Genomic DNA, 20900 nt, shown 5'->3' on the forward strand with positions numbered 1-20900 from the left:
ATCACAGGGCCCCATACGACAAAATTTCCTGGTCCCCCCTGGGCTGCGCCCACCGCAAGCCCCACCTACAGGTCCGCCCTCCCCGCCCCCCACCACACAGTAAAAAAACAAAAAAAATATTGGTGGCTAGGGTTCCCACATGTTAATAAAAAATAAAAAGATATTGGTCGTCAGGGCCCCCCTCCATTAAAAAATATTGGTGGCCAGGGCCCCCCCCCACATTATAAGAAAATTGGTGGCCAGGGCCCTTAAACGTCCATGCCTTCCCGAAGTCAGCAGCTCTCAGAAAGATGGGGGGCCCGGCTAATCAAGTAAGTGTGGCGTGGCCGGCCCCCCATACCCTCCGGGCCCCCTACAACTCTCCCCCTGTCCCCCCCTGATGGCTGCTCTGCTGGCAAGAATCAAGGGACCCCATACTACTAAATTAGAAGGGTGCATCAATCATCTGGAACCTGGGGTGGAGGGTCCTGGCAAAAAAATAAAGTGGGGCCCCAGTAAAAAAAAGGTCCATGTAATCACAACCATGCTCTGATATGCCTCAGTCAACCTCGATTAAGCCAAAAACCCCCACCCACAAAAACACCCAGCTCCACTCTCATGATAGCCACACCTACATTGCAAATCACAATTTTACATTTCCCTATTCCCTCCTGTGCCACAGTACTCCCTGTACCCCCTTCCTGATGGTGGCCATATTGGGAAGTATGTAGAGGGAAGTATGTAGAGGGAAGTATCTACCCCCAAAACCTACCATGCTGGCAAAAAAAACCAATATATCTCAGGGCAAATTTTTAAAATATCAGGAAAAAAATGCTCTTTTTTACTTTTTCTCACCCAGAGAATAAACAATATTCCCTATTTTACTTTTATTGGTGAATCACTGTTCCCTTTCCATCCATTATTGATTCTCTATAGATATAAATGCCAATTCTCATGTGATTCTCTTAATCCTCCTTCCTCTAATATATGAATGTGTCATCCCACCATTGAGTTGCACAGATTACAGCAGTATATGGACTAATCCCATTGGATCCAAAGATCTTAACCTACAGAATTGGCCCTGCATGCAGCACCATAAACTGCCCCGTGGGTCTCACCTGCTCAAATGAAAGGGAAATGTTAATGGGCTACATCAGATCAATTTTCAAAGTAAGTGCTTGGATGAGAACACGGGATGGGGGGTCTATATACAGGGATGGGGGGCTGCTGGGAGGTCACTTGCTGGATTATGACAGAATCGGGCTGAATCAAGGAGAAGTTTACCCTTTTATGTAGGTTGAGGGCAATGTTATCAGGGGTTTAGCTGCTGCATAAATCATAGCTGATAGGAATTGTTCTGTTGGGAAGATTTGATTTAAAGAGATGAGTATTCAGCAGGGACGGATTAACTATGGCACAGATGGAAATACAGTTTCCAGCCTATTAATTCCTGGGATTCATTGATCTAAGGTCTCCGCAGACACAGGACCAAAGCTCCAGAAGCCTATTATAATGCACATATTATTTGCCTTTGTGCATTTGTATTGCGCTGTTGCCTTTGCGGAAGGCCACACTGGGCGTTTTGGGGAGAATTCCTTCCCTGACTCTGCGCCAACTAAAATGAAAAAAACGCCAGCGCTAATCACACGCGGCGATTCGTTTTCCGAAGTCGCCCCAGCCCCCCCCCCCACAAGTTAAACAAAAAAATTGGTGGTCAGGACTCACAATAAAATGGAAAAAAAAAACCAAAACACAAAGACCACTAGTGACTGGTGGAAACTTACCTTTAAAATTTGACAGGTGGTGTTCTTTCTCCTAAGCAACAGCAGCTTCCGCTCTTTTTGGTGGTTTGCACTCTTTTGGCTTTGACTCCCATTCAACTTCGGTTTCAGCCCCATTTGGCTTTGGCTCCCATTCAGCTTCAGCTCAGCTTGGGGTTCTATTCAGCTTTGGATCCCATTTGGCTTCAGCTCAGCTTTGGCTCCCATTCAGCTTCAGTTTCAGCTCCATTTGGCTTTGGCTCCCATTTAGCTTCAGCTCAGCTTCAGGTTGCATTGCTTTTTTTTTGTCCCATTTGGCTTCAGCTCAGCTTCTGGTTCCATTTGGCTTTGGCTCCCATTCAGCTTCAGCTCAGATTCAGGTTCCACTCGGCTTTGGGTCCCATTTAGCTTTGGGCTTGGCTTTGGCTAAGCTTCAGCTCCCATTTGGCTTGGGTTTGGGACCCATTTGGCTTTGGTTTGGCTTCCATTTGGCACGACTTTGCCAGCCCATAAATGGAGCGACCCACCGGGCTTTTGCCCGAATGGCCTAATGGCCATTCGGAGCCTGAAAGGACTGAGTCTGCAGCTTTTAACGGGTCACGACCTTGTTGATCAACACCTAAATTCTTGAAACAATGTAACAGAAGTTCCTCTGCTGCTCTGATGTTCTTCTGCTTAGGAATCAAATTATAAACCTTTCTCACATCTTTCCTAAGCAGAAGAACATCAGAGCAGCCTCTTTCTTTCTCCTGATAACTTCCTTGACTACTTGGTGGTCAGACTGGTGGGAACTAACCAGCAGGTGGCGCATGTGGAGCAAAATTCATTCATATTAACAGTACATGTATCCCCTAATAACTTGGAATTAAAAGAAAATAAATTATGAATGTAAATTGCAAACGTTCTTAGAATAGCCCCCTTATCAGTTTTACATTCACTTATTTTAAAGGTTTACTTATCCTTTAATGTGCACATGGCCGAAAGGAAATTAAAGGCAACATTGTCCCCATGTACTGTATATCAGTGTCCCCCACATATATTAACCTCTATTCTTCAATTCATACCATTGTCCCCCCAATACACACACCAGTCACCCCCATATATACACAAACCACTATTTCCCTCACGATAACTCTCACACACACAGCAATCCCTCATTATACACAATATACATATACAATCAAGTCTCCCTCCTTTTACACACACACATCACACACATATACACAAACACAGCAGTTACCCCCACATATAAAGGCCAGTCACCCCCCTGGTATATAAACGTCACCCGATATACAGCAGTGTGTAAGCAGACAGACAGACATACAGAGAAACCACGACACAGACTGGCAGCGAGACACTGACAGCCAGATACACACGGGGCGGGGCATGTCCTTTTGCTCCCACCCCTCCCTTTATTTTATTGGCTGAGGAGGGGTGGGAGGAGCGGCTCGGGATGCCGAGGTACCCGGTAGGTGCGGGAGGCTGGTGCGGAGCTCAGTGCTCTAAGGATCGGCGCTTGGACCGGCAAACTTTCTGCCAAGGCTGGAACTGCTACACCCACGACCCCAAACCCAACAGAGGCCGGCGCCCCCCTCGGCGCACACAGGACTGACACTGCCGCCTAGTGGCCATTCTGCCTCCAACTGCGGAGCGATCCCTGGCGCTTACCCCAAACAACTGCCCCGTCCCCTGGACTCCCCGACTTGCTGGCACGTCTAAATACTCCGGGCTGATTGCGTGGGAATCTCTCCTAACACCGGTCTCTTGCCTCATCCCCAGCCTGTGCCCCCCTTAGTGCTGCCCCCACACTGACTCTGGTCCTTACACTAAACCTTCTGTTACACTGAGCCCCCCATGATACCCACTGCCCTCAGCCCTCTACTGCCCCCTGGAACCCTTGCACTTCTCCTAGACTGAGCCTCCTGTCATTTCACAGGCCAAGCTCCCAAGCCCCCTAATATGCCCTCCCCTTCCTATACTCAATACTCACTTCTGCCCCTGCCATCCAGCATTAATGTCACTGTTACCCCCCATCATGCAATGAGCCCCCTGGCACTGTCCCTCCACTAATTCCCTGCTGGCATTTCCCCTAGACTGAGACCCCCTATTCTGAACCTTCTATCACTTCCAGTAGTCTGAGCCCTTGGCAGTGGCATTAGTCTGATATCTCTTATATAGTATCCTACTCAGGTTTTACCCCCAGCACTAGAATTACTGGCAGATTCTTTCCTAGACTTTTTCCATTGCCCCAGATCAAAACTCTTGGCACTGAACTAATACCCAGCATTCCATTTCCCAGTCCACAAAACATCCCATGGACTGACAGAGCACCAGGAACTAACCTATTTCCAAGGAGTGAGTTTACCCCTGGCACTGCCCCACTCTCCAGATTGGCACTGCCCTGGGACCCCTATGGAGGGATCTCAGGATGGTCTGTACCAGGAAAACCAAAACCTTAGTGTCCACCTGTGTGATCCTGAGTGGCATGACCAACATCATCTGCCTGCTGTATGTGGGCTGGGTCACCAACTATATGGCCAACGTATATGTGCGGGTACAGGAGCCTGTTCCAGGCACCAAGCTGGAGGAGGATAAAGGGGAGACTATCCGGATTATAGAGCGACTGGACCGACTAGAAAGTGTCATCAACCAGCACATTCAAGGTACGGATTCATTTATACTGTACCTTATATCATGTATGTTATATCAGTGCCAACCTTGCCAGCAAATATCCTTATGTCTATTTTACATCTGTGCCAGCCTGCCCATTAACTACCCCATTTGTATTTTATATCAATGCCATCCTTAACCCATCTGTTTATTATCTCCGTGGCAACCTGCATATTTTCTGCCCCATCTGTATGTTATATCTGTGCCAATCTGCCCATTTTCTGCCCCAATTTGCATACTACTGTACATTTGGGCCAACCTGCCTTTTAACTTCTCCCCTCTGTATAGCTGTGCCAATGTTCCACATCAACTCCTCTCTGAAAGTTATATTTGGGCCAATGTGTCTATTAACTGCATTTATCTATATACATATGCCAACTTGCCTTCACTACCCCATTTGTAAGTTATATATATGCCTGTCTGCAATTCAACTACCCTTACATGTTAGTAATATATTATAATACTCTCACCTATCTGTATATCTGTGCCTCTTCTGCCCATTCGCTGCTTATGTCTGTGTATTTGTGCCAGTCTGTGCCTATTAACTGCACCATCTGTATATCAGTGCCAGCCTGCGAGTATTTGTATATTAGCTGCCCTATCTACGTCTGCCTGTTCATTAACTGCCCATCTGATTTTATTCCCAGGATAGGCTGGCATTTCCCTGCTGCTTCCTCACTGCCCCCCTCTGTATTAAATAGCAATCAGTCTGCATATTAGCAGCCCTTCAATCAGGTCCTTACTTGTACAGTAGCTGCGTCCTACCTGTATTATTACATATCTGCTAGTGTTCCCTACCTGTATATAACATAGCTGTCTTCCTACCTCTATATTACATGTCTGCTGGTGTTCCCTACTTGTATATAAGATAGCTGTGTTTCTACTTGTATATAACATAGCTGTGTTCCTACCTGTATATTGCAAAGCTGCATTCCCTATCTGTATATAACATATTTGTATTCCTATCTGTGTGTTACAGATCTGATAGTTCTGGTGTTCCCTACCTGTATATAACATAGCTGTGTTTTTGACTGTTTGTTTCATAACCGGCCCATGCTTCCTATCCGGTACCTTTCCCCACTAGTTTGTGCCAGCTGCTAAACCAATAAGCCTATAATGTTCCAGGTCTGTCACCTGTATGGGCATTGAGGGCAGGCACACTCCGCCAATGAGGCAAGTTGAAATACTTGCCTCAGGCGGCAGCACTTTCCTGGTTGCCAGGGGCGGCAGAAATGTCCCTCCTAGTAACTTTAAAAGCAACATTTAGTATTTCGGCCCAAAAATTCAGCTCTTCAAGTGCAGAGAGAGCAGATACGTGGACCCTCCTGACCCCCTCTGGCACTGAAAGGGTGAGTGCCGTGGGGATGGGTGGGTGTCAATAGGAAGGCCACCTCAGGTGGCAAAATTACCAGTGCCCTGGTTGAGAGTGGAACTAGGAAGGCCCCTACTGTTCCACAAAGTAGGAAGGACCTCTAATGTGACATAAAAGGATACAACATGCTTGGGTGATGTAAGGGTGCCTTTGTAGTGAGGCTGAGCCAGAGCTGTGAGAAGCTCCATCTGCGTAGAAATAAGAGTATTAAGAAAGAAAAGTGTTGCACTTGCTACTTATACACAGACACAAGGAAAGGATTGTTAAAGGGGCAGTTCACTTTAAATTTAAGTATGCAGAGGGTCACGCACATAGGGGAGAGTATCCAGCCGTCGGAGAGTCCGGCCTTACCCAGCAATGGGATCTGTCCGGCAGCTGTCTGGAAATATGTGCTACATTTCTCTTGCTAAACAATTTTGGCAGGGGCTGTTTGTTTTCAAAGGCCTTGAGACGAGTTATGCGCAGACATTTGTGGGGGGGGGGTCACACGGAAACAGATATTTGCCAACAAACAAGGGTTTGGCATCATGGCAGGAAATGGACAAAAGGTTCCCAGCATTTATAGAGTGAGTTCAACCTTTTAATACACAGAGAAAGGTAAACCCCCCCCCCCCAAATTAGCCTATGAATGAAAATGACTTTTTAGCAGACTTAAGGGATGAAGATCCAAATTATGGAAAAATTCATTATTTGGAAAACCCCAGGCCCCGGGCATTCTGGATAACACAGTTACCAGTGCTATCTGATGCTCAGTTCTAGGCCCAAAAGCTGGCACTCTAATCAGGAATCCCAAACACACTTCTCCTACTACTGAACAATGTTCTTGACTTGAACTCCTAAATGAGCCCTGTAACCTTCTTATATACCATTGGCAAGAATCTAATTTTCCAGCAACGAAAATTGTTAGCGCTCCTGTTAGCGCTCATTGCCCCCCAGTGATAGCTCCCCCCACCTCCTGCCTATTTTTTCCTGCTGCAGCTCCTTCACAGAGCAGTGCCAAGAGCAGTGGGACTGTCAGTCCTGAGATCACAAAAAGAACTGCCAAAGAGCCATCGGTCTTGGCATCAGGCAAATTCCCCTGCCTGTCAGAAATGGGGAAGCTTTGGTCAATAATCAGTGTCTTAAACCGGCTTACATTATATATAGCAGATTGTTTGTATCTAAAACCTCTCCCAGTGCCGGCAGACAGCTGGGTCACTCGCTCGAGGAGGCCGGGTTATTTCTAGATGCCACAGTCAGGCTTGATAAGTCGCAAGACGCTCGGCTTCATTAAGCCTGCAGCCGCAATGTGCAAAGAGAGATGCATTCCCTTCCTAGAATCCAATATTATCTTATCAGATAAATGTCAGCCCCACCGCTCACTGACTAAGCTCCCTCCTTGCCCACGCCAGCCTGGCATCATGTGTGCTTGTGACTAGCAATGTGTATAACAAGGGCTTGTGTTGAACAGCTCTCTATTGTCCCATTCACTTGATCCCATAGCAACTGTGCTGAGGGCAGTAGGTGGTTAATTATATTGTCAGTACTGGTTAAAATCCTCCTTATCTGTAAGCCAGAGATACAGCCGGCAAATGGAGTAGGAAGGGAGTTAATTTTGCAATTCCAGTTGGGATGGAGGGGGACATAGTAAGCTCCAATGGTCCCAGTTTAGGCAGGATGATCCTGAACTATATTCCAGTAATAAGTGGACTAAGCTCTTATTTGCAGGTAAATAGTTATTTCAAATACAACATTTGGCTTATATTTTCCAGAAACAATAATTGTGAGTGTAGCACTTTTTTCCGTTCTCCTGAGGCAGATAAAATTGTCAGTTATGGTTAAAATTCTCCTATGTGAATTTCTCCTTATCTGTAAGCTGGGAATGCAGCAAATGGGAAAGAAATTTCATGGGGGAAGGAGGGGGACCTAATAATCTCCAATGGTTCCACTTTAGGCAGGGCGATTCTGAACTATATTGCGCTGATTACAAGTAATAATAAATAAATAATAAATAAATAATAAATAGTATAGGACTAAACTCCTATTTGCAGGTAAATAGTCATACAGAATAAGCACTTGGCTTATATTACCCAGAAACAATAATTGTGAGTGTAACACTTTGTTCCCATTCCTCTGAGGCTGATAATTCTATGGATAAAATATGGTTAAATGCTCCTATATATAGTGATCTCCTCCTTATCTGTAAGCCAGAGATACAGGCAGCAAACAGGGTGGCAAGGGGAGAGTTCATTATCTAATTCTAAGGGGGGGGGGGGCGAAGGAGGATGTAGTAAGCTGCAATGGTTCCAGTCTGGGCAGGACAGTGCTGAACTATATTGCTCCTCTTCCCCAGTAATAAGTATAGGACTAAGCTCTTATTTGCAGGTAAATAGTCATTCCAAATACATGACTTGGCTTTATATTACCCACAAACAATAATTGTGAGTGTAGCACTTTGTACCCATTCCCCCGAGACTGATAATTCTAAGGATAATTCTCCCTCTTTGCCTGATATTCGCATGCGTCGCAGAAATGCCTGACAGAAACTCGATTACGCAGCGATGACAGTAGTTGCAGTGGGTTTATATAAGAGACATCTGCTCGGCTCCGATACTGGAGATCTCATAACTTGTATCAGGCTTCTGCTGCACGGTGCTGGGAGACCTGTTGCCCTGTGCTGTTTTATTTAGGAAAGAGGATGTTGCTGATAGGAAACAACACTGATTTGCATTTAGATTCTTTGCTCAGAACAAGGTGGGTGTTTCAGACCCCAGGAGGCTGCTTGTACAATGCTTGGCACCCATCACCATGCCAACTGGGAGTTATTACAAATAATGCAGCTGAGTGTGTGTGCTGCGCTGCTTGGTGGGTGGCCTTTGGTGCAGTCACAGAGCCTAGGAAGGGAAACAATCAATAAACCCTGTAATCAGGAGCTGACAATCTAATTGGCACGTGGGGAGCCCAGACAGGGGGTAGTGCCAGGGTGATTAAACAAGTACGATTTCACTTTTATCTGCAGGTAGAATAGAGTTGGCGCCTCTGAGGCCGGAAGGCAGTTGAAACCCAGAGGTTCACTGTCCGGTGAGATTGTCGGATGGGAGAAGGTGCTGCAGTGCCGGTGGTGGGTGTGAGGGGGAGGTAAAAGGGCAGTTGTTGCACCTACAGGCTGCAGTGTGTTTTCTCTCCCTTCATCCCTAGATCTGGTTTCTCCCCCCCAGAACAGTCTCTCTCTTGTTTTCCCTTTAAAGCCTGAAAGGTTAGTAAATATTCGAGGGATTCAGCTTTTCTTAATGATATTTTCTCAGTTTACAGTAGAGAAAGGGGGATTCAAGAACAGGATTAATATTCCTTCCAAAAATGTAACTGAACCCCAAACTGTAACCCCTGCCTGCAATATACACCTACCCGCCTCAAACAGGAGCAATGGTAGTGGTACCCCCAATACAGGGAATACCGAGTCACTGAGGGTTCTGTGACCATATAAAGGCATAAGGCTGCAGGCTAAGTTATACAGGGAACTCTGAGTATCATGTATTATAAGGGATAATGTACCCCTTACTGAAAATGATAAGGATATTAGAAGTCACTAAGGGGTTCTGTGACCATATAAAGGCACAAGGCTGCAGGCTGAGTTATACAGGGGACTCCGAGTATCACTTATGTATTATAAGGGATAATGTACCCCCTACTGTAAATGATAAGGATATTAGAAGTCACCAAGGGGTTCAGTGACAATATAAAGGCACAAGGCTGCAGGCTGAGTTATACAGGGGACTCCGTGTATCACTCATGTATTATAAGGGATAATTTACCCCCTACTATAAATTATAAGGATATTAGAAGTCACCAAGGGGTTCAGTGACAATATAAAGGCACAAGGCTGCAGGCTGAGTTATGCAGGGGACTCCGAGTATCACTCATGTATTATAAGGGATAATGTACCCCCTACTGTAAATTATAAGGATATTAGAAGTCACTGATGGGTTCTGTGACAATATTAAGGCAGCCCTGAGCCCTAGTGCACATCAAAGCTTCTGCAAGATCTATGTGGGAATATGTAGTATCGACTGGATGTGGATGATAAACACCAAACACAGAGCCATCTGGGGAGAGGACACACACAGCTCCATGCAGTATATACAGTAGTGCAGTATATGTGTATACATTGCGGTGTCGATACAAGGACAGATCTAACATTCTCTTTAATGCAAGTGCAATTAGTGCTCCACTGGGGGAAACACATTTCTTCATACAAGAATATTTGATAAAACTGATAATTATTTATTAGGAGAATTCGGTTTTCAAGGTTAAAGGGGAAGTATGAGCGTGCCCAAGGAACTGGAATATTCCATTTGTGCAGTTCTGGGTTGACACCCGATCACCAGAATCCGCAGAGCCCACTATACACCCGATTGTTTGGGGTGAGAGAAAATAAAATTAAGGAATGAAATAGAGAAGAGGAATAAAAGTCAGAAGGAGAAAAAACGATATAAAAAGCACAAGAAGATATTGATGCGGCAGGTTAGTTCCATATAACATCAGTGTGATGCATCTGAACGAAGCCTTGCCCGTGGCACCCGTAGTCAGAGGCAAAAACTTCCAGTGCATCCCAATGAGACCTACGGAAAAAGATTGATTATTCCATTTCGGTTCTTTGGATTAGATTTAGCTTTAGCATAGCAGATGATCCGCACGCCAGCCATACTTTCCCAGCATTGTGTAAATACCCAGATTTATTTATGTAGAGAACAGAGCCAAGACTAACACAGCCATTCTCTGAAATCTCCCAGTGCAATGGACTAGAAATGTGGGTGTTTTTCAAAACCCATATAGGCAGATTCTTCATCTGAACAAATATGTGATTCGATCCGTATTAGAAGCAGCAGTCCTGCCTTGCTTAATGGCAGCTGAGATTCTAGCTATCTGTATAACAGAACATTCTGTCCCAGTGGCTGCACAGATCCTATCTGATCCCCATTGGAAGCAGCAGTCCTGCCCTGCTTTATGGCAGCTTAGAATCTAGCTATCTCTCTGTCTTATTCTTGAAGCAAGTTTTGAACTGGAGAGAATCCAAGAGAGTTTGCCTTTTCTCAGATCCCTAAAAGATAAATTTAGAAATGGCCATGGTTGCTGGGGCACAAGTCTCAGGGTGTGTGAGTATGAATCAGACTATTCATATGATGCAGGATGTACATAGCGACAAGGCTTTTTAAGTACGTTAAACAAGTGCTGGAGAGTAGTTTGGACCGTATCCAGAGGCGAGCGCTGGAGTTGGAGAGCCGGCCAAGGAACAGCATAACGTTTGTATATATAATGATATACACATTCCAGGAGTGGAGCATTTGTTGGGAATAGTGTGCATGCAAGTAGCCAGGGAGGGTCTCTCAGCCCAAACATAAGGTTCCTGCAGACGTGCCGACTGACTTGATGCAAATACATAACCAGGAGCTTCAGATAGACATCTGCCCCTGTAACATATATCGTGTGACTTCATACTGGAAGCTTTGTGGCTCCTGTTATATTAGGGAACCCCCAACAAGTAAGTGTTTAATTGTGTTAAGTCCCAATGCAAGTGGGTCATGTCTTCATTCAAACCCAACACCTTTAACTGATTTGCTCTTAGTGCTCATGTCCATCAGGAACTTATTTCTGTCCTGCTCTCGGGTAGGTCCTCCTCACCCCACTTGCGGTTCTGGTCTGTGTCCAACTGTCACAGTTACTCACAATCTCTGCTGTTCCTCTGAGTGACAATAAATATGTGTTCTGTGCACCTGCAGTACCTTGATAATAGCACTGTGAGAATATATATGAGAATTTATCTGAGAATTTTTATGAGTTTCTTACAGGCTTTTGCTGTCTGTGGGTGCTGGGAGTTGTACTTCAGAAACAGTTGCAGGTTGGACAGCCCTTTAACTGTTTTTATTTGCTCACCATCATCTCCACTATCACTATCTTGTCCTACTGTCTCCATCTTGTGCTACTGTCTCCATCTTGCCCTACTGTCTTCTCCTTTACCTACTGTCTTCACCTTGCCCTACTGACTTCATCTTGCCCTACCTTCTTTACCTTGACCTACTGTCTCAATCTTGTCCTTCTGTCTTCATCTCCTCCTACTGTCTTCACCTTTCCTACTGCCTCCATCTTGTCCTACTGTCTCCATCTTGTCCTACTGTCTCCATCTTGCCCTACGGTCTCTATCTTGCCCTACCCTCTTTACCTTGACCTACTGTCTCAATCTTGTCCTACTGTCTTCACCTTGTCCTACTGTCTCCATCGTGTCCTACTATCTCCATCTAGCTCTACTGTCTTCACCTTGACCTACTGTCTCTATCCTGTCCTACTGTCTTCACCTTGTCCTACTGTCTTCACCTTGCCCTACTGTCTCCATCTTGCCCTACTGTCTTCACCTTTCCTACTGTCTCCATCTTGCTTTACTGTCTCCATCTTGCCCTACTGTCTCCATCTTGCCCTACTGTATCCATCTTGTCCTACTTTCTCCATCATGCCCTACTGTCTTCACCTTGACCTACTGTCTCTATCTTGTCCTACTGTTTTCACTTTGTCCTGCTATCTTCACTTTGACCTACTGTCTTCACCTTGCCCTACTGTCTCCATCTTGCCCTACTGTCTTCACCTTTCCTACTCTCTCCATCTTGTCCTACCTTCTTTACCTTGACCTACTGTCTCAATTTTGTCCTACTGTCTCCATCTTGTCCTACTGTCTCCATCTTGCCCTACTGTCTCCATCTTGCCCTACCTTCTTTACCTTGACCTACTGTCTCAATGTTGTCCTACTGTCTTTACCTTGTCCTACTGTCTTCACCTTGTCCTACTGTCTCCATCTTGTCCTACTGTCTCCATCTTGTCCTACTATCTCCATCTTGCCCTACTGTCTTCACCTTGAACTAATGTCTCACTCTTTTCCTACTGTCTCAATCTTGTCCTACTGTCTTCACCTTTCCTACTCTCTCCCTCTTGTCCTACCTTCTTTACCTTGACCTACTGTCTCAATTTTGTCCTCCTGTCTCCATATTGTCCTACTGTCTCCATCTTGCCCTACTGTCTCCATCTTGCCCTACCTTCTTTACATGGACCTACTGTCTCAATGTTGTCCTACGGTCTTCACCTTGTCCTACTGTCTTCACCTTGTCCTACTGTCTCCATCTTGTCCTACTGTCTCCATCTTGTCCTACTATCTCCATCTTGCCCTACTGTCTTCACCTTGAACTAATGTCTCACTCTTTTCCTACTGTCTCAATCTTGTCCTACTGTTTCCATCTTGGCCTACTGTCTTGACCTTGTCCTACTGTTTCCAACTTGTCCTAAAGTCTCCATCTTGACTTCAAGTCTCCATCTTGACTTCAAGTCTCATTTCCCTACTTTTACCCTTCCTTTTCTTGTAGCCTTATTGCTATCTCATCTTTAAATATGGTCTTGTCTAGTTGTTGACATCTTTAAAGAGTCTCACCATCATGTCCTATTTTCTGCTGTATGGGGCAGTCACTGTGTGTGTTTTTGGCTCTGGCCAGCTGTCCCTATTGACCCCTTAAAACAACCCAGCTGATACTCTCTCTATGCTGGTTATGTCCTGACTTTGGGTCTCACTGAGCCACAATGAGAGACCTGGAAGAGAAGGAAGTTATTTTGCCTGCCAATTTCATATGTTTCAGTAGTTAAAAATGTTCAGTACTTTTGTGTACTCTGCCCCAACTAAGCTTTCTTCCCTCCCTCTCTTTGTTAAGGGCCACGGGCCAGCGCATAACAGTATAAGGAAATCCATGTCGACATTCTGGTCTCCCACCTGAATAAACTACTTGGCATATTTAGCAGCAGTTTCCCAGGGACTGATAATTACAAATGAGTGGCAAGGTTTTGAAATGATCTTTAGCAGCTGCGAATAAATATTTTTGGCGGAATCCTTGTGTTTGTCCTTCAGACACCTGTCGTTTCATGACATGGAAAGCAGAGGGGCCACGAGTTTTATTCAGCTGTATTGTATTTGGATAATTCATTTGGACTGATGTATTAAAGGGAAAGTAAAGCCTGATCCTGTGTAATTTGCTTTCAGGGTTCCTTGTATTTACTTGAAGGTCATTTATTTATTGGCACAGATCTTCCTTATTAAAGGCCGGTGGGGGCCTGGGGCTGGGACAGAGGCTCAACACAAAAGGCCCAGCATTTCTCTCCTAATTTCTAGTTCTCCTTTATTAAAGAGAAATGTTGTATTATCGTGAGCTCTGTCTGGCACAATTCCTATACAATATAGGGCCATTTTCCCTTTTAAGATTTGTCCTTTTCCTGCATTTGCTGCTTTTCCTAGTTAAAGAGAACAAAGAGCTCTGGGCAGGATTATTGTGCTGCCGCAGCCAGAGATCTCGGCCTGGAACTCTAATCCGGTAATGGAATATACAGTACTCCCTGCACCTGTGCAGAAAGGCAGAAAGGATTCAGGAGACCTTTGCTTCTCGTTACTCTCTGTTCTTTTTCATCTTCTCTCTGGGATTGAATTTGCTGTGAGGTTAATGGGCACATCTCTGCTCAGGTTATATAGTCTGCTCGCAACTTGGCACGGTAACTTCAAATACATATTAATTAGAAAGGAATCTGTGGTTTTAAAGTTAGGTGTAAATGCAATTTTTGGCTATTTATATACTCTGCACTGCTGGTTCTAGCTCCTGAGGGCTGTTCAGTCCCCTATCTTTGCGCAGGGCTCTCAAAGCTTAGGCTGCCACCTGTTCAGTTTTGAGCCCACTTTTTCAACGGGTACCTGTCTGGGTTTCAGGTAAAACCAGCCCAATTGCATCCATATGACCTTGTATTCCTGTCCCCTGAATCTCACTGGCTCATCCCCTGACAATAGGATTTTGCATGATCACTGTGGTATATGTACAGCGATTGTGACATCACTGCAATGACTGCTTATTTAGCGTCATAATAAAAAAAAAAAGTGGCCCTTACTAATCCAGGAGAACCCATTAATCTGATAAATAACCTGCCTGATCCAGTAATGGCCAACCTGACACTTTTAGCTTTTGCCCTATAAATTCCAGTTTAAGGCATTGTGACATCAGCAACTATTTCCTTTCCTATTAATACAATAATAATTAGTCATGGGCGAATCTGTGCCACTTTGATTCACCAAAAAATTAGTTAATGGGCGTCAAAATAATTTTGTTCTATTCTGACGCGGAACAATTTTTTCTTGCAGCGGATTCTTTGCCGCCGAACTTTCGAAAATGTATTTGCTGGTGGCGAAATGCACCGCGAATTTGTGCCTGGTGAATTCATTCGCCTATCACTAATAGTAATTACTGATGAGGGAATAGAATTCGCATCCACAGATTCAGCCGATGGAAGGGGACGGTTTCACACGTGTTTATGAATATGGTTCCGATCAATTCTTGTTCTAGAGCAAGTGACCTCTTTTTAAGGGATGGAGCCGACCTCATTTGAGTCTGAGAAACATTTTCGTTAAGTAGGGGGGGGAAAAGCCACAATAGAAATCAATTACTGGGGAGTTTTAGAGCCTTTGCGGAGAATTACATTATCATTTGTAATTATTCAGCAATGCATTTAATTGGGGTCAACAAGCCCTGTGTGTGTGATTAATGGTGTCAGAGCCATTCCACTGGAACAGTCCTTGGGCTTGAAAGGGAGAAATTATAAAGCAGCCGTCAAAGTCAACAATATTCATATGTGTGTGAGGCCGTTTGTACAGATCCTTTGCATAAATCACGAGTGTGACTCACTAAATTACCTGGCCTCGTCTTCTGAGTTGAAAAAAAAACAACTGCTATTCACATTCCTCTGCAGCGTTTAATATATTCTACCGAGTCCTGACACGCTTGGAAATGAGACATTAAGATCTGGAATACTCTCAACATTTGGATGAAAACTATAGACATTTCCCTTTCTTGCATTCTGCTCTTTCAACCAATTAGGAGAAGTGTGTGGTGAGCATCACTATGGCACCTAGACCAGATTTTTGAGATTCTAAAGGCACTTATAGTTGGATCATAACAGCTATGGAAATTGCCTTTCCTTGTATAATGCTCTTTCAACCAATCAAGTGATGGGCATCAATATGGCATCTAAACTACGATTCCATAGGGACTGGGAGAAAGGAGATATTAGAATCTGCATAGGAAGGGTTTCTTTGCTGTAAGGGCAGTCAGGTCATGGAATTCAGGGTCAGATGAGAAAATCTGGTGGGGCCTGGCGCTCATGGCTCCCACAAACCCAGGACTGCTGTCTTACTGGGATCTGCTTTCACAGGAGGAGAGAGGAGTTCATGGCGGAGTGGGAATTTGTAACAGTGGTGAGGGTGGTGGTGGTAGCGCCCTGGTTGTCCCTGGACACCCCAATTTGACATCAATGGGATTCCTTACTAAGAGAGGGGAAATGGAGGAATGGAGGTTTCACCACCAGCAAAGGAATTTCCCAACGAGAAGAGGTGCCAATGAATGATTGTAGAGAAAAGATGATATTCCCATCAGCATAGGAAGGGTTTCTTATACTGTAAGGGCAGTCAGTTAATGGAATTTAGGGTCATACTGGCCCATGGGGCTCTAGGGGAGAACATGGGTGGCTCCAAGAACCCAGGGCTGCTGTCCAACAAGGATCTGTGGGCCCAGGGAGAGAGGAGGAATGAGGCGGTGGGAGCAATGGGCCGTGGGGAAGAGTTCATAAGGGTGCTGGGTCCTTAAGGTGGACCCAGCACACCCCGGTGAATGAGGAATTATTTGATGTGGGAAGAAAGAAGAGTTTATCATAAGCAGAGGAAGGGTTGCTTTGTTGTGATAGGTTACTGAATTCCCTATTATGATGTGTTAGTGGTAGATTTTTACAATCAGCATAAGTAGGGTCAGACTGACCTTTCAGAGTATGAGGGAAATAAAATGTTTTTAGGTGCTGCGGGTTTCTAGTGGGGCCGAGCAAAGGACAGTAGCTCCCAGCCCTTTCTTTTTCCCACTGTAGGTTGATATTCCACCTGTTACATTTAGTGCTATTTACATGTGGGCTTCCGATGTGGTGGGTGCAGGATTTCTTCACCTGGGTGGGAATGCAGTTGCTACTGTGTAGCCTGCAGAGCTGGGAGTGTTTCATTCAAGCAGAGCGTGTGTTGGGCATGTTACTGCAGGACAGGCAGCTGGAGGAATAGCCTGGGCTCTTGTAAGAGGGGAGGAGGGAAGGTTATGTGATCAGCAGGGAAAGGGAGCTGAGAGAGAGGGGAGAGCTCACTGACAGACAGTTACACTCTATACAGATAAATTATCCCCGTGAAATGATGTGCCCTTAAGCACCCAGCTAAGCTCCAGCTATCAGAGGCCTCTCCAGCCCGACACCAACGATTACTCCATTACTTTTTGCTGCTCCTGGATTCCTGGCATATTTCTCCTACTGCCTGAATGTGCTCCCCCCCTCTAATCTGCTCTTTTAGACTGTGTATAAACCTGATTCACTACTGGCATGTTTATTTACCCTCTTAGATTGTAAGCTCTAGGGACCTCCTTCTGCCACTTAAGTTTCTGCACCTTCCCCATCCTGCCAACTGTGACATCACTCCTGTAGTGAACATTACAATTAAATTGTATCCTAAAATTTTAAAGATTCACTTGATATGTATATTTGGAAAGGCTGCCGGATTAACTATAAGCTCTTGGGGCTACACAGATGGTATTAACGTGCTGTTCTGCTTTGTCACCTATAGGACCATCGAGGCAAATGCTGTAATATCCCTAATGAAAGAATAAAAGGCTGCACTGCTGCTCAAATGGTGTTATGTGAATTGCAAACTTAGGGGGCAGTTCCTGCTGAATTTTTTTAGTACAGGGGAATCCCCTGGAATGTATAAGCTATGAGTATACTTGGGGGGCTGTACCTGCTGAATTGTGCTTGGTACAGGGGAATACCTATGCTGCCATAGTTTTATGGGATCTCTCTGTACAGGCTATGAGTAAAAATAGGGGACTGTTCCTGCTTAATTGTAATTAGTACAGGGGAATACATATGCTGTCATAGTTTTATGGTATCTCCCTGTACAGACTATGAGAAAATGTAGGGGGGTTGTTCCTAATCATATATTATTTTTTATCCCATGGTTTCCTGCCAACAAAAAGAACTGGTGCGTCTGTACAGATGGTTCTGCCATCGCATCCAGTGAAACACCAGGAATAAAGGGCATCTGTCCCTGGCTGTGACTGAGACGCATTCCTTTCATATGAAATGCACTGAAATGTGGGGAAGTATCGGTTGCAGTGGAAGCCAGTCTGTTATACAGTTTATCCACCAAATTACAGTGAAGGGGATGTGTCATTATTGTCAGATGCTTCATTTGGGTCCAAAATAGTTTCCTTGCTAGCAGTACCACTTTTCACCTTGATGGTGGGCGATACTTTCTATAGACATCAGTAGAACAGCGCTACCACCATCATCACTATATCTGTGCAAAGACAATGCACCTGGAAATGAGTGGAGTTGTAAAAAGATTTTGCTCAAATAGATTTTGCAGTAGTTTCTGTTCGTGATACAGCTGAAATCAGGGGTGTAACTACAGAGGAAGTGGGCCCTATAATGGCTGGTGGCCCATACTAGTTTTTCGCATGCAGAAAGTGATATTTGTGCTTTAAGCTAAGCGGCTCCATTACTTGCGGGATAATGAGGATTGTAGAGGGGTGACAGTTTCTGAGCTGTCTACCCTGAATGGCTCTCTGAGGAGCTGTGCTCAGCACCCAGTGATATACAGCACCCAATTACCATGTTCTGTATTGGCTTCAGTCTTCAGGAGCTGCATGTGCTGCCCGGATGTGCTGCTAAGCACTATTTATTGTGCTGTATATTACACTTATTACACATACTGGGAACTTTAGCCCATCCTCTGCCAAGTGTAGTTCACCTCTTGCTGTTCTGCCTTCTTTATAGGCATCAGGGTTAGACTGGGATTTCTGGGTCCTACTGGACAACCTGGTCTCTAGGCCCCTCCTCTGCCACCTGCTGCACCCTCCTCCAGCTGCTGCCCTGTTATTGGCCCCATTAAAGTAGCAAATCTGGATAATACAACTGGCAAACTGTAAATTGTGCAGAGCTTAAAATAAGAATACATGGGGTCTGGGCAGGCTGTGGGCCCCACAATTTTCCCCTTTAATTTTCAGCAAGCAGACCCCGTGGTCCAGGCCCCCTGTTCTCCGCCCCCCACGCGCGACTGCGGGGTCTGCTTCCTATAGTTACGCCACTGGTGGGCATAATGGGGGCTTGGTCAGAGGAAATCAGAGGTATGGGGACCCTCTACACTATAGATGAGCTTTTGATTTTTTTCTTTTGGAACCCGAAGGTATTAGGGCTCAGCACCCTTTGAGCTAATGGCCTGGGGCCACTGGGAAAATGCCATATGTAGTATGTGGCCCCATGGGGCCCATATACAAACAGGTCTATTTATGGTCCTGCTTCCAGCTGTTATTTAAGTACAGCTCAGAGCATGTACACATAGCCGACTAGCCTTTAATCATTGCTAACGACATGAGCTGATGGATAAAGGGATAATTTGCGAGCGAATAGAATCTGCTGAATCCCACGCATCTCCTCCACTTCGATATTAAGCCTTAAATAATATATGGGTGTCTGGATTCCCAGCCTTGGGACTCGGGGAGTTGTGGCTCTTCCTCACACAAATACAAGTAGATGCCCCCCTGGGACACAATGTGGATAGGAATGAGAACACGCTCCGGGAATGCACCTTGTGGTGTAATTATATTCTCTGGGTCAGACTTGCCAGGGAAACAATGTCGTTACCAGGAAGGAATGAACCAAGCAGCTTGTGGCACTGAATTCCTTTTGACCCTTTGCCATCTAAAATAACGATACTGGTTACGACCGTAGCAACGAGCTGCATCTCTTATCCAATATGGCTTCTAGCTTGCACCAGCTGCCAGTTTAGGGTTGTAGACTATGATAGTACCTAGAATATGAAGTTTAGGGGTACCAGTGTAACGACTTATGGTGGTCAGTTACTAACAGTCTATTAACCCATAGCAACCTTACAGTTGCTTGCAGACAACAGGCCACTATAAGACACGTGCTGCTTGGTTGCTATGGGTTACTAGACGTGTCCCCTCGGTTTGGTGCACGCTATTTAACCTGCTAATTATCTCTTCTGTAGCCGTGCAACAGAGGTGTCTTTGTGCCAGTGAGCGCGAAGAGTCTCATTGTAATGCACAGGATAATGCCCGTACTAATATGAATACTGAGGCAGAGGATTAATGCATTGTGATATATTATAGGGGGAAGGAAGTTGCCGACTACCATAATGAAGTGGAGTTCAGAGCGTTGTTATTAGCGCTGTCTGATGGATTTATTATCAGTGGGGGGGGGAATTCATTTGTGTCTGAAGTGCAAAATATTATAATTTTGTTGCATTTTCCTGTTACGGCGGCTGTTAATGCGTTTTCCTATTTACCAATTTATTAGACCTCAAAGAGAAAATCCTTGCTCTGGGCTGGCAGAATTAATCTGATCACTCCCTCATTCTCCATACAAGAATACGGGTATGAGACCTGTTATCCAGAATGCTCGGGACCTGTGGCTTTCCGGATAATGGTTCTTTCTGTAATTTGGATCTTCATACCTTAAGTCTACTAGAAAATCATGTAAACATTAAATAAACCCAATAGACTGGTTTTGCTTCCAATAAGGATTAATTATATCTGAGTTGGGATCAAGTACAAGGTACTGTTTCATTATTACAGAGAAAAAGGAAATCATTTTTTAAAATTTAGATTATTTTGATAAAATGGAGTCTATGGGAGACTGCCTGCCCGTAATTTGGAGCTTTCTGGATAACGGGTTTCTGGATGACAGGCACCATAACTGTACTTTATTTCTTGTTATGTTAATACGAAACTAAGGGCAGAAGAGGAACTGGATGCTAGGGATGCACCAAATATATTATTTTAGGACCAAACTGAATACTAACCCAAATTTGCATATGTAAATTAGGGAAATGAGGGGGAAACTGAACAGCGCATACAGTGCACGGTAAAATAATTTTTGACTCTCTTGTTTGTGTGATGAAAAGTCATGTGGTTTTTGGACTCAAATTCGGTTCTGATTCAACCAGATCTGAATCCTGCTGAAAAAGGCTGAAT

At 44.9% G+C, this 20900-nt stretch overlaps 1 protein-coding gene across 1 annotated transcript in view; it reads left to right on the top strand.

The window, feature by feature from the left end:
• Positions 1-3195: 3195 nt before the first annotated feature.
• The window catches only part of galnt18.S (polypeptide N-acetylgalactosaminyltransferase 18 S homeolog), a 130862-nt gene continuing 113157 nt past the window's right edge, over positions 3196-20900 (top strand). Inside the window, exon 1 of the mRNA XM_018260306.2 lies at positions 3196-4402. Coding sequence (XP_018115795.1) covers positions 4168-4402 — 235 coding nt within the window. The 5' untranslated portion in view covers positions 3196-4167. The remainder of the gene's footprint in view (positions 4403-20900) is intronic.

Source organism: Xenopus laevis, chromosome 4S, assembly GCF_017654675.1.
Source record: "Xenopus laevis strain J_2021 chromosome 4S, Xenopus_laevis_v10.1, whole genome shotgun sequence".
Taxonomy (NCBI): domain Eukaryota; kingdom Metazoa; phylum Chordata; class Amphibia; order Anura; family Pipidae; genus Xenopus; species Xenopus laevis.